Source organism: Sesamum indicum, linkage group LG10 (genome assembly GCF_026168435.1).
Source record: "Sesamum indicum cultivar Baizhima isolate 11 linkage group LG10, ASM2616843v1, whole genome shotgun sequence".
Classification (NCBI taxonomy): domain Eukaryota; kingdom Viridiplantae; phylum Streptophyta; class Magnoliopsida; order Lamiales; family Pedaliaceae; genus Sesamum; species Sesamum indicum.
The window spans coordinates 7,752,765-7,766,024 of NC_142666.1; the positions used below are offsets into that span (position 1 = coordinate 7,752,765).

At 38.0% G+C, this 13,260-nt stretch overlaps 1 protein-coding gene, 1 long non-coding RNA gene and 1 pseudogene across 3 annotated transcripts; 1 reads left to right on the forward strand and 2 right to left on the reverse strand.

The window, feature by feature from the left end:
• Nucleotides 1–375: 375 nt before the first annotated feature.
• LOC148786589 (uncharacterized) lies at nucleotides 376–2,105 on the reverse strand. 2 transcript variants are annotated; one of them, XR_016067941.1, is made up of 3 exons: nucleotides 2,064–2,105; nucleotides 1,482–1,544; nucleotides 376–616 (listed from the first exon to the last, which is right to left on the reverse strand). It is a non-coding gene; the product is annotated as an uncharacterized LOC148786589 (long non-coding RNA). The 2 variants fall into 2 exon arrangements; XR_016067942.1 differs by having other exon boundaries at nucleotides 376–1,041.
• Nucleotides 2,106–5,556: 3,451 nt separating this feature from the next.
• Nucleotides 5,557–7,287, reverse strand: LOC148786590 (uncharacterized). Its single transcript, XM_088886185.1, has 4 exons — nucleotides 6,912–7,287; nucleotides 6,658–6,824; nucleotides 6,444–6,572; nucleotides 5,557–6,369 (listed from the first exon to the last, which is right to left on the reverse strand). The coding sequence occupies exons 1-4, from the start codon at nucleotides 7,285–7,287 to the stop codon at nucleotides 5,557–5,559; spliced, it is 1,485 nt and encodes a 494-aa protein (XP_088742311.1).
• A 3,862-nt stretch (nucleotides 7,288–11,149) lies between these two features.
• Nucleotides 11,150–11,890, forward strand: LOC148786591 (secreted RxLR effector protein 161 pseudogene; annotated as a pseudogene).
• Nucleotides 11,891–13,260: the final 1,370 nt, after the last annotated feature.

Sequence of the window (13,260 nt, forward strand, 5' to 3'; positions counted from 1 at the left end):
CTAATGAGGTACAAGTCTGAGGCCTTTGGATAGTTCAAGGAGTACAAACTTGAAGTCGAGAATCAAATTGGCCGTAAAATTAAAGCCCTTCGGTTGGGCTGAGGCGGATAATATTTAAGTGGTGAATTCATTGATTATTTAAAGGAGAATGAAATTCTCTCTCAATGGCTCCTCCTGGAACGCCACAACTGAATGGCATGGCTGGAAGGAGGAATCGAACTGTAGCACTCCCTACTCGCTACATCTAATTATCACTATTTCACCCTTTTTTTTAAATTAGAACTCATTTTATAAGTAATTCTCTTTCAACCCGTAAAATAAAGTCTAATTTATTAATATAATATATATATACCACAAAAGGTATTAGATACCACCAAAAGTTTATATTTACCCTCACTAGATGTGCTCCTGTACAAAAACCTCAAGAAAAATCGTACCACAACTTAAAACACAAATCTCGATAAAAGACCAAAACATTTATCACACAACAATCAAAAACTCTGGCTCAAATGTTACGGCTGACCCACCTAATTAAGACGACGGCACAGCTCAAAGTCCAATGTGGCTACTCAGTGTGACCTATCTCCTGAAAAGTACGTGGCAAGGAATGCGCTGCCTACTCAATAAGTATAGCCAGTCAGTTTATATATATATATACAGGCAACAATTCACGTACATGCAGTCACATTTACTAACACTCATTAGTCATATAGCAACATCAGATATAAGCAGTAATACATACTCACAACTATAAATCAATCCATGAAACAATATTCGACATTATCGTTTATTAGTTAAGGGCCCCACTTACTCTAATTGGTATACATCAGTCAATAGTTTCGCCGGCTATCTCATATCATATACAGCACAGGAACCCGTTGTGTGATATCCTCACACTCTTTTACTTCAACTTTGTAGCAATATTAGCACAGGACATCACAACAAACATGGTATCCCCACACCAGCCCAGTGTGTAGCTAACAGCACAGGATATTCCCCGCTGCCCGAAATACCCGGTACCTTATGCGCCATGGTACCTAGCTTAAATCATATATTTTTCATATCTCAATATCAATCACATTATCATCAATCACATTTTCATAAACCATTAACTGTGTTCCCAACTAGGCAAGCATCATCTATTATTTCAACTCACAATCGTCATTCTATTCTTTATAATAATCACTTTCTCAATAACAACTCCCAATTTGATTTCATCAATAATCAATTATATGATTATCACATAATCATATGCCGCATATCTCTACATTACCATCACATATCACATAGTAACAATTTCACCAATATTATGACAATCTAACAAATAATCCACAACTAATTATATAAACAATCAATATACGAAAGCTACACATAATAATATAAAGCCAAGTCCACGTTCGCATTCAAGAAACCAATATATATAATATATACAATACTACACACACACATATATATATATAAATCCAATTAGCTATACTTACCGTAAATCCCAAAATACTTCAATTCACGAGGGACTCCTCAACCCTCTACTTTGTCGTCACGTCCTATAATAGAATGTTATACATATAATCAATATATTTAATTTACCAAATAATTCATAAGAATTCACTTAACCAAAAACCCCTTATATATTTGTAACTATCATTTTTAATAATATTTGTAAATTATATTACCACCGAAACCTCCTTTTTCCTCATTAATAACATAATATTTCTAAAATATAACTTCCGGAATATTCTATGAATTTTCTGTCAATTTATCGTTGCTATACAATTTAATTAAGAAATAGTACATAGAATTACATATTTGGTTAATCATCCCAATGGGATTGTGTAAATTTGCTATCATTATACTTTAATCTAACAAATCAAATAATTTAATTGCCCAACTATATTATTTTTATAGCAATTGTGATATTTAATTTGACACTAATTTAAATAGCCAAAATCATAAAATACTCCGATTAAATAGTATATCAATCAATATAAAAAACATTTAATAAACGAAGTAATTAAATAGTATAATTATATAAATTATTAAAAATAAAAGTCCAAAATTCGTACCTCTGTTTTCCGTAGTTGCTGCGTCGGTGTGGGTGTGTAAATATGAGTGTGTGTGTGCAATTAACATACATATATATATTTAATGGTTGGTGAGGCGGTGGCAGCACATGCCACTGCCCACCATCTTTTGTTTCTTTTTTTTTTTAAAATAAATCTTTTTAAATAATTACTTTTACGTCCTTCTTAACTTTCTTAATTAATATAATTTGCTCCCAAATATTATAACGAATTTCAATTTAACCCGTTCAAATTTTATTATATCCCACATTCAATCTATTATTTATTTACTAATTAAATTTAAATTCCTAATAATTACCAATTAGTCTTCTCATTATGTGAAAATTCTACAGACGTCACAATTCTCCCCTCCTAATAAAAATTTCGTCCCCGAAATTTAAGTAACTTACCCGCTCAATGGAATAAATAGGGATATTTCACTTTCATATGCTCCTCAACCTCCCAAGTCGCCTCCCTTGGGGAATGATGACTCCATCTCACTTTTGCCATCGGTATATCTTTATTTCTTAATTTCCTTACATTTCTATCCAAAATCTCTGCAGGCTCCTCCACATATGTTAACTCCTCAGAAATCTCTATCTCCGACTCACGAATAATGTGGCTAGGATCAGACCGATATCGTCGCAGCATTGAGACATGGAAAACATAATGTATTTGTGACAACTCTGCTGGTAATGCCAGTTGATATGCCAGTGGTCCGATTCTTTCAATAATTTCATCCGGCCCAATGTATCTCGGACTCAGCTTCCCTTGCTTGCCAAACCTCAAAATTCCCCTCCAAGGAGATATCTTTAGGAAAACCTTATCACCTACTTCACACTCCATCTCCCTTCGGTGTTGATCAACATAATTTTTTTGTCGATCTTGTGCTGCTTTCAAACACTTCTTAACTACCTTTACCTTTTTCACTGTTTCCTGCACCAATTCAGGACCTTCTAGTTGTCTTAATCCTTCTACATCCCAACAAATCGGATTGCGACACCTTCTTCCATATAAAGCATCATATGGGGCCATACCGATACTGGAATGGAAACTATTATTATGTGCAAACTCCATTAGAGGTAGATGATCATCCCAGTTACCCTTAAACTCCATTGTACAAGCTCTCATCATATCTTCTAAGGTTTGGATCGTTCTTTTTGATTGCCCATCTGTTTGAGGATGAAATGCGGTACTGAAATGTAACTTTGTGCCCAATGCCCTTTGTAAACTTTCCCAAAAGCGTGAGGTAAACCGGGGATCTCTGTCTGACACAATCGATATAGGCACTCCATGTAATCTCACTATCTCGGAAATGTATAACCCAACTAACTTATCTAGTGAATCAATTATTCGTACTGGCAAGAAGTGAGCAGATCTTGTCAATCTATCCACACTTACCCAAATAGCGTCGTGCTTTCTGAGTGTTCGTGGCAACCCTACGATAAAATCTATAGTGATCTTCTCCCACTTCCATTCTGGTATTGATAGAGGTCGCAGTTTACCTACTGGTGCCTGATGTTCTGCCTTTACTTGTTGACATGTCATACATTTAGCCACAAATTCAGCCACATTCTTCTTCATAGTCTGCCACCAGTAATAAGGTTCTAAATTTCGATACATTTTTGTAGTACCAGGGTGCATTGCATATGGTGCATTATGAGCTTCTCGCAAAATCGCTTTGCGTCACCCATCTATAGCAGGCACACAAACTCGTCCCCCATTTATTATTATTCCATCAACTCTTATCGAGAAATTTATTTTCTTACCAAGTCTTATTCTTTCCAGCATTTATAATAAGAAAGGATCTCGAGTCTGTGCTTCTTTGATCTGATCCACGAAGTCTGGCTTAATTTACAAGGCTGCCAATAAACCCGCTACTTGATCAACCTCCAGTTTCGTATTCATAGACCTCATCTCGAGTAGCAATGTCTGATTATGACTCCCCAGATTGGCTAATGTACTTGAACTCTTTCTACTCAAGGCATCTGCTACCACGTTCGCTTTCCCTGGATGAAAGTCAATAGTGCAATCATAATCCTTCAGCAATTCTATCCATCTTCTCTGTCTCAAATTCAATTTCTTCTTGGTTAGTAAGGATCTGAAATTTTTCTCCATATAAGTAATGTCTCCAGATCTTCAGTGCATGCACAATCGTGGCTAACTCCAAGTCATGTGTGGGATAATTTAACTCATGGTTCCAAAATTGGCGGGACGCATAAGCAATTACCTTTTCGTTTTGCATCAACACACATCCCAAACCCTGTTTAGAAGCATCTATATACACTATATATCCACCACTACCAGACGGCAAAACCAAAATCGGATTGGAGGTCAGTCTCTTCTTCAACTCATCAAAACTTTGTTGACACTGTTCATTCCAACTGAAATTCTACCCCCTTTCTGGGCAACTTGGTTAGAGGACCGGCAATTATAGAGGAACCCTCAACAAATCTCCTGTAATTATCCAGCCAACCCTAAGAAGCTTCGGACTTCAGTGGCATTCTTTGGCACTCTCCATTCCATAATAGCCTTTACTTTTGAAGGGTCAGGCTTAACCCCATCACCAGATACTACATGCACGAAGAAAACCACCTGATTTACCCAAAATTCACATTTGCTTAACTTAGCATATAACTCCTTTTCTGTCAAAATCTGTAAGACTATCCTCAAATGTTGCTCATGCTCTTCTCTATTCCTCGAGTATACCAAAATATCATCTATAAACACAATAACAAAGTGATCCAAATATTCTTGAAACGTACAGTTCATCAATGCCATGAATGCCGCTGGTACATTTGTTAACCCAAAGGGCATCACCAGAAACTCATAATAACCATAACGAGTACGGAAAGCTGTCTTCGGTATGTCATTCTCTGTTATCCTCAACTGCCAATAACCAGACCTCAAATCGATCTTTGAAAATAGTGTAGCTCTGTTTAACTGGTCTAGCAGGTCATCAATCTTCGGCAGTGGATATTTATTCTTCACTGTTACCCTATTTAATTGGCGGTAATCGACGCATAACCTCATACTCCCATCTTTATTCTTCACAAACAGCACTGGTGCTCCCCACGGTGAAGTACTCGGCCTGATAAACCCTTTCCCCAATAATTCTTCAATTTGCTTTTTGAGCTCTTGTAATTCCACTGGGGCCATTCTGTACGGCGCAATAGAAATTGGGGCAACTCCTGGGAGAGTTTCTACGGCAAAATCCACTTCCCTATGCGGTGGCAATCCTGGTAAGTCATCAGGAAATACTCCTCAAATCGATCTTTGAAAATAGTGTAGCTCCCTTTAACTGGTCTAGCAGGTCATAATCCTCGACAATGGATATTTATTCTTCACTATTACCTATTTAATTGGTGGTAATCGACGCATAACCTCATACTCCCATCTTTCTTCTTCACAAACAGCATTGGTGCTCCCCACCATGAAGTACTCAGCCTGATAAACCCTTTTCCAAATAATTCTTCGATTTGCTTTTTGAGCTTTGTTATTCCACTGGGGCCATTCTATACGGCGCAATAGAAATTGGGGCAATTCCCGGGAGAGTTTTTATGGCAAAATCCACTTTCCTATGCGGTGGCAATCCTGGTAAGTCATCAGGAAATACTCCAGGGAAGTCTCTCATTACCGGAATTTCCTCCAATGTGGGATTAACCTTTTCGGTATCTACCACATGGGCTAGATATGCTTCACAACCCTCTAACATCAATCGTCTGGCCTCCATAGCTGATATTACACAAACTGGTACTACCTGACGATCCCCCACAAATATTACTTTTGATTCGCCAAAACATTCGATTATCACTTCCTTTTTATAACAATCAACTATTGCTTTATGTTGCGCTAACCAATCCATCCCCAGAATCACATCAAACTCCTTCAAATCCAGCACTATAAGGTCTACAGGTAAATTTACATCTCGAATTCTTACTAAGCTCCCTTTCCTAACACTGTTCACTACCACACCTCCTCCCACGGGCAAATAAACCATCAAATTACATCCCAACGGACTATTCTCTCCCGGTATTTTAGATGCAAATTCAAATGAAATATATGAATGTATAGAGCCAGGATCAATCAGAACATAAGCCATAATGTCAGATAACAATATCGTACCTGATATCACATCATTTGATGCTGGGGCCTCCTCTCTGGTAATATTATATATTCTTGTCTGGGTCTGTCCTTGAGTAACTTGTGTTCCAGCCCCCCTCATACTACTACCAATAGCGTGGCCACTATCTCTGTTGCCTTTGCCTCTGCTAGCTCCTCTGTCACTACTCCCAACACTACTTTGGCTCTGAGTCCCACTAGCAACACTTTCAACCACACCCACAGTCTGATTGGAACAATTTCTGGCTATGTGTCCTCTACCTCCACAGCGATATCAAGTCTTTGGTATATCATCCTGTCGCCAACATGGTCCTTGATGTTGTCTTCCACAAGTAGAATAGCTCGGAGAAAAAATTGGTCTTCGACCATAACTCGGTCCAGCTCCCCTTCCTGATCCAATAGAAGGCATAACAAATGAGCTACGTTCGAATGAACCTCTGCTAAAGCCCGTGGATCCCCCAAACCTCTGTCCAACTTCCTCTAAAAATGGGACCACCACGTGTAAAACTCCCACTTCCCGCTGAGAATGAGCGAACGGTTCCCTCTTAGTCAACCTACTCGATTCCCCTATTGTATACATTGATTTCCTCTTCTCTTCCCCCTTCTTCTTGTCCTCCATTATTGCTTCTTCCATCCGGAATGCTGATTCAATAAGAGTTTTAAAATTTGTAATTCTGACTGCGAGGCTTCTTCTGATCTCTGGTCGTAACCCCTGCTCAAAATGCTAACAACGATCCTCCTGCGTCGCAATTGCTTCTGGTGCATACTTGGCTAGTGCCGCAAAACGGAGTTCATATTCTGCCACTGTCTGATCATCCCCTTGCACTAAATTTAGGAACTCCATCCTCTTCTTGTCTCGGTACATCTTAAGTCTGTATTTATCATCAAACTTTTTCTGAAACTCAGCCCAAGTTATTTCTCTTGGCTCATATCCCCTCTTTACAGACTTCCACCAAATCAAGGCATTACCCACGAATAAAGAAACAACATACTTAAGTCGATTCTCTGGAGTGCAATCTACCAAATTCATCACATCTTCGACTTTTTCCCACCATCTTTCAACAATCTCTGGGTCTAGGGTACCTTCAAATTCTGTAGCCCCCATCTTCCTGATTCTTTCATAATTACAGTCAATTGTAGGCACCACTGGTGCTGGCACTGGAGTGGATGTGTGCGCCTGTGCAATTAACTGTGCTTGGGCTTGTGCTTAGGCTTGAAAAGCCATTTGAAATATCTGTGCATACTCTGGTGGTAATCCTGCCACTGGAGCACCATTGGGAGGAATAGGAGCATCAACACCAGCACCCTCTCGACCTACCTCCACCACACCTGCACTTGCAGGTGCCACTGAGCCCTTTATGGAGTCCGCTGACTCTTCCCTACTAGCTACTGGGTCAACACGTGTACCTTGAGAAGCTATCCTACAATAAACAATTCAATCATTAAGGACATCTCACAATCATTAAACGTAGACCTGCTTTGATACCACCCAATGGTAGCACCCCCTACTCGCTACATCTAATTATCACTATTTCACCCTTTTTTTTTAAATTAGAACTCATTTTATAAGTAATTCTCTTTCAACCCGTAAAATAAAGTCTAATTTATTAATATAATATATATATACCACAAAAGGTATTAGATACCACCAAAATTTATATTTACCCTCACTAGATGTGGTCCTGTACAAAACCTCAAGAAAAATCGTACCACAACTTAAAACACAAATCTCGATAAAAGACCAGAACATTTAACACCCAACAATAAAAAACTCTAGCTTCAGATGTCATGGCTGACCCACCTAATAAAGACGACGGCACTGCTCAAAGTCCAATGTGGCTACTCAGTGTGACTTATCTCCTGAAAAGTACGTGACAAGGAATGAGCTGCCTACTCAATAAGTATAGCCAATCAGTTTATATATATACACAGACAACAATTCACGTACATGCAGTCACATTTACTAACAATCATTAGTCATATAGCAACATCATACATAAGCAGTAATACATACTCACAATATTCGACATTGTCGTTTATTAGTTAAGGGCCCCACTTACTCTAATTGGAGTACATCAGTCAATGGTTTCGCCGGCCATCATCATATCATATACAGCACATGATACCCATTGTGTGATATCCCCACACTCTTTTACTTCAGTTGTGTAGCAATATTAGCACAAGACATCACAACAAACATGGTATCCCCACACCACCGCAGTGTGTAGCTAATAGCACAGGATATTCCCTGCTGCCTGGAATACCCCGATACCCTACGCGCCATGGTACCTAGTTTAAATCATATATTTTTCATATCTCAATATCAATCACATTTTCATAAACCATTGACTGTGTTCCCAACTAGGTAAGCATCATCTTTTATTTCAACTCACAATCGTCATTCTATTCTTTATAATAATCACTTTCTCAATAACAACTCCCAATTTGATTTCATCAACAATCAATTATATGATTATCACATAATCATATCCCGCATATCTCTAAATTACCGTCACATATCATATAGTAACAATTTCACCAATATTATGGTAATCTAACAAATAATCCACAACTAATAATATAAACAATCAATATACGAAAGCCACACATAATAATATAAAGCCAAGTCCACGTTCGCATCCAAGAAACCAATATATATAATATATACAATACTACACATATAGATATATATATAAATCCAATTAGCTATACTTACCGTAAATCTAAAATACTTCGATTCACGAGGGACTCCTCAACCCTCTACTTTGTCGTCACGTCCCATAATAGAATGTTATACGTATAATCAATATATTTAATTTACCAAATAATTCATAAGAATTCACTTAACCAAACCCCTTATATATTTATAACTATCATTTTTAATAACATTCGTAAATTATATTACCACTGAAACCTCCTTTTCCTCATTAATAACATAATATTTCTAAAATATAACTTCCGGAATATTTCTATGAATTTTCTGTCAATTTTATCGTTGCTATACAATTTAATTAAGCAATAATACATAGAATTACATATTTGGTTAATCATTCCATGGGATTGTGTAAATTAGCTATCATGATAATTAAATCTAAGAAATCAAATAATTTAATTGCCCAACTATATTATTTTTATAGCAATTGTGATATTTAATTTGATACTAATTTAAATAACCAAAATCATAAAATACTCCGATTAAATAGTATATCGATCAATATAAACAACGTTTAATAAACGGAGTAATTAAATAATATAATTATATAAATTATTAAAAAAAAAATCCAAAATCCGTACCTTTGTATTCCGTAGTTGCTGCGTCGGTGTGGGTGTGTAAATGTGAGTGTGTGTATGCAATTAACATACATATGTATATATTTAATGGTTGGTGAGGCGGTGGCAGCACATGCCACTGCCCACCATCTTTTGTTTCTTTTTTTTTTTAATAAATCTTTTTAAATAATTACTTTTATGTCCTTCTTAATTTTCTTAATTAATATAAATTGCTCACAAATATTATAACGAATTTCAATTTAACCCGTTCAAGTTTTATTATATCCCAAATTCAATCTATTATTTATTTACTATTTAAATTTAAATTCCTAATAATTACCAATTAGTCTTCTCATTATGACTAAATTCTGCGGACGTCACACGAACCCTATTGGACATGGTTCGATCCATGATGAGTTTTATGGAATTGCCCCCTACTTTCTAGGGTCAGGCTCTTGAGACGGCGGTCAAATTACTTAACATGGCGCCATCTAACCCAAACACTATATGAGATATAGCATGGCAAGCCTGCATCCTATAAGTATTTGAGAGTGTGGGGTATCCCCGCATACGTTAAGAGGCTTGTGGGAGACAAACTAGACTCGAGGTCTAGTTTGTGTACGTTTGTTGGATATACAAAAGAAACTGCAGGATACTACTTGTATGATCCATCTGAGCAAAAGGTATTTGTCTCAAGGAATGCAGTGTTCTTAGAAAAGGGTTTTTCTCCGGATAGCTGACATAATGAGGTGCTACTTGAGACAAGTGAGACACCTCAGCAGAACGAAGGAGCATCATTTGAGCCTATAGTTCCCACTGATGGTGCTCCAGCCCTCCATAGGTCGATCAGGAAATCGCAACCACCTGATAGGTACGGATTCTTGGAACTTACCAGTCAATTGGATAATGATCCAAGAATGTATGGAGAAGCAATGTCTGACATCAATTTGGATAAATGGCTTAAGACCATCAAATCCGAAATGGATTCAATAGGTTCAAATCAAGTTTGGACCCTCGTAGACCCTAAAGGTGTTAAACCTGTTGGGTGCGCAATGGGTCTACAAACATAATCTTGGAGCTGACGGGAAGGTTACAACTTTCAAGACTAGGCTCATGGCAAAAGGATACACTCAACGACTTGTGGTTGATTTCGAGGAAACTTATTCGCCCATAGACATGGGCAAGTCCATTCGGATTCTGCTTGCTATAGCAGCATGGTATGACTATGAAATATGGCAGATGGGCGTAAAAATAGCTTTTCTCAATAGTTTCATTAGGAAGAGATCTACATGCATCAGCCGGATGGTTTCACTTCCCTTGGAGAAGAACAGAAGATTTATCGTCTCCAAAAGTCCATCTATGGCCTCAAATGAGCTTCCCGAAGCTCGAACACACATTTTGATGAGGTCATACAGGGTTATGATTTCATCAAGAACGAAATTGATCCTTGTGTATATAAGAAGATCAGTAGGAGCGCGGTTACGTACCTTGTGCTTTATGTAGACGATATCTTACTCATTGGGAATAATGTTAAGATGTTGGGTTACATTAAAGCATGATTGTCCACATAAGTTTTCATGAAGGATACGGGTGAGACTTCTTACATCCTTGGCATCAAGATCTATAGGGATAGATCTAGTAGGATGTTAGGGTTGACCCAATCTTCGTATATTAAAAAAATCTTGAAGAGATTCAAGATGGAGAACTCAAAAGAAGGATTCCATCCCATGAGGTATGGGATTAAGATATCCAAGAAGCAGTCTCCCAAGACTGATCAAGAACTTAAAAAGGTGTCGGACATCCCCTATGCTTCAGTCGTAGGAAGCATTCAGTATGTTGTTTAGTGTACCAGGCCCGATGTCGCGTATGCTTTGAGCGTGACGAGTAGATATCTGGCATGCGTCGGGGAGGCGCACTAGAGTGCAGTCAAGATAATACTTAAGTACTTGAAAAGGACTAAAGATATGTTCTTGATTTACGGTAATGGAGAATTGATAATGGAAAGCTATAATAACGTTAGCTTCCAATCGGATGATGATGATGCCAAATCTCAATCGAATTTTGTATTCAAGTTGAATGGTGGTGTGGTTTCTTGGAAAAGTTCCAAGTAGGATACCGTAGCGGATTTCACCACGGAAGCTGAATACATATCGGCTTCAGAAGCAACTATGGCAGCGGTTTGGATGAAAAACTACATCCAAGAGTTGAGTGTGGTACCAAATATTGCTGAGCCCGTAGTTATATTTTGTGATAACAACGGGACAATAGCACAAGCAAAGGAACCGAGATCTCATCACCAGTCCAAACATATTCTTCGACGCCACCATCTGCTTAGAGAGATGGTGAGCAGAGCTGATGTCAAGATGGACGGAGTCAGCTCAACAGAAAACAGAGGGGATCCACTTACTAAGTCGATGTCAGAAATCGCCCCTGCTTGACATCTGGATAAGATGTGTTTGCGGTCGATGGGTGATTGACTTTAGGTTAAGTGGGAGATTGTTAGAATAGGTGACCTTAAAGCCAATTGGATTGGCATGCTTTTAAACTATTCTAACAATAACTAGATTTTGTCTAATACAGTTTAGTGAATAAATTAAGCATTTGCTATTGGCATTTCATTTGTTGTGCACATTATATTTATGCTTGCGTTTTTGTCAAACATCACAACGAAGCCCACAAACTACCTTGAACAACCGTGCAACAGTTGGACTACGCATCGGATGGTCATTAAACTATCTGTTTAGGATTGGGTCTGAAATGTTCCAAGTCGAGGACCACGAGAATGGGCATCAAAGTGTCCTATGGAGACTTGCATAAAGAGTCAAACTCATTTGATGAGTGTCGTGTTTCATTAACGACAAATGTGGGACGTCTATGCGATCTTAATGGGTCGATTGACTAGGGTGTCGAATCAACTGAACTAACTCGTGGGGATCGTCATATGAAAGCCTTGGAGGCTTGATCGGTATGATTTTTGCTAGAGATAATCGTGTCTCAGACATGGTCATCATAAGTCTTGTCTAGTGCGTTCCAAGTATGTAGCAAGGACGGTGAGTTTCAAGAAGAGGATCCGTCCCCTGTTAAAACATGACAGAGGTATCTCCTATGCACTAGGAGATGCGTCTACACTCTATAAAGTTGTGGACACAGTCATTGGTCGAATAGGAAGACGAGGTTCCTATGTCGAGCAATTTTGCGTAACGCGATCTAAAGTATTAAGCATGGACGCCTAGTCCAGGATGGGAACCGACGCCCAATTTCATGCCTTAGAATAAGGCCAGGAGACGGTAAATGGAAGACCGTACCTGTATGAACTCGGGAGCCTAAAAGTTCACATTGATTTTCGCCTAGTCTCTAGTGCCATCGGCCGTTGCTAGACGGCCACCCATGGTGATCGACTTTCTCAATCAAGGGTTGATCAAGAGTTATTAATTAAATTAGATTTAATTAATAATAGTGTTGGACACTAGCCCAAGTCTAGATGAAAGGTGAACCTAAAGAGTCACACACAAATCGCCAATGAATTAATTGTGAATTAATTGCATAAGTAATTGGATTACTTATATATGAGAGGGATCCATTGGATGGATACGCCTAATAATAAATTGATTAGATTAATTTATATTGGGTTTGCCTTTCTTATTACTTAATAAGTTAGGATTATTATTTAATAAAGACTTATTGTGTTCATATATTTAATTGGATTATATATATGATGGACTTAATTAAGTGGGTTCTAATTAAATTGGATTTAATTAATTGGACTTGGTATTTTAATTAATTAAAATCGGCCCAAGCCCATTAATTA

What these genes read in the sequence shown, in the direction of transcription:
- LOC148786590 (XM_088886185.1), bottom strand. Translation starts at nt 7,287, where the DNA reads ATGGGGGCTACAGAATTTGAAGGTACCCTAGACCCAGAGATTGTTGAA. An exon ending in TGCGACGCAGGAGGATCGTT is followed by an intron (nt 6,825 to 6,911) that starts GTTAGCATTTTG and finishes TTATTGAATCAG; the next exon opens with CATTCCGGATGGAAGAAGCA. An exon ending in GACTTGATATCGCTGTGGAG is followed by an intron (nt 6,370 to 6,443) that starts GTAGAGGACACA and finishes AGTGGGACTCAG; the next exon opens with AGCCAAAGTAGTGTTGGGAG.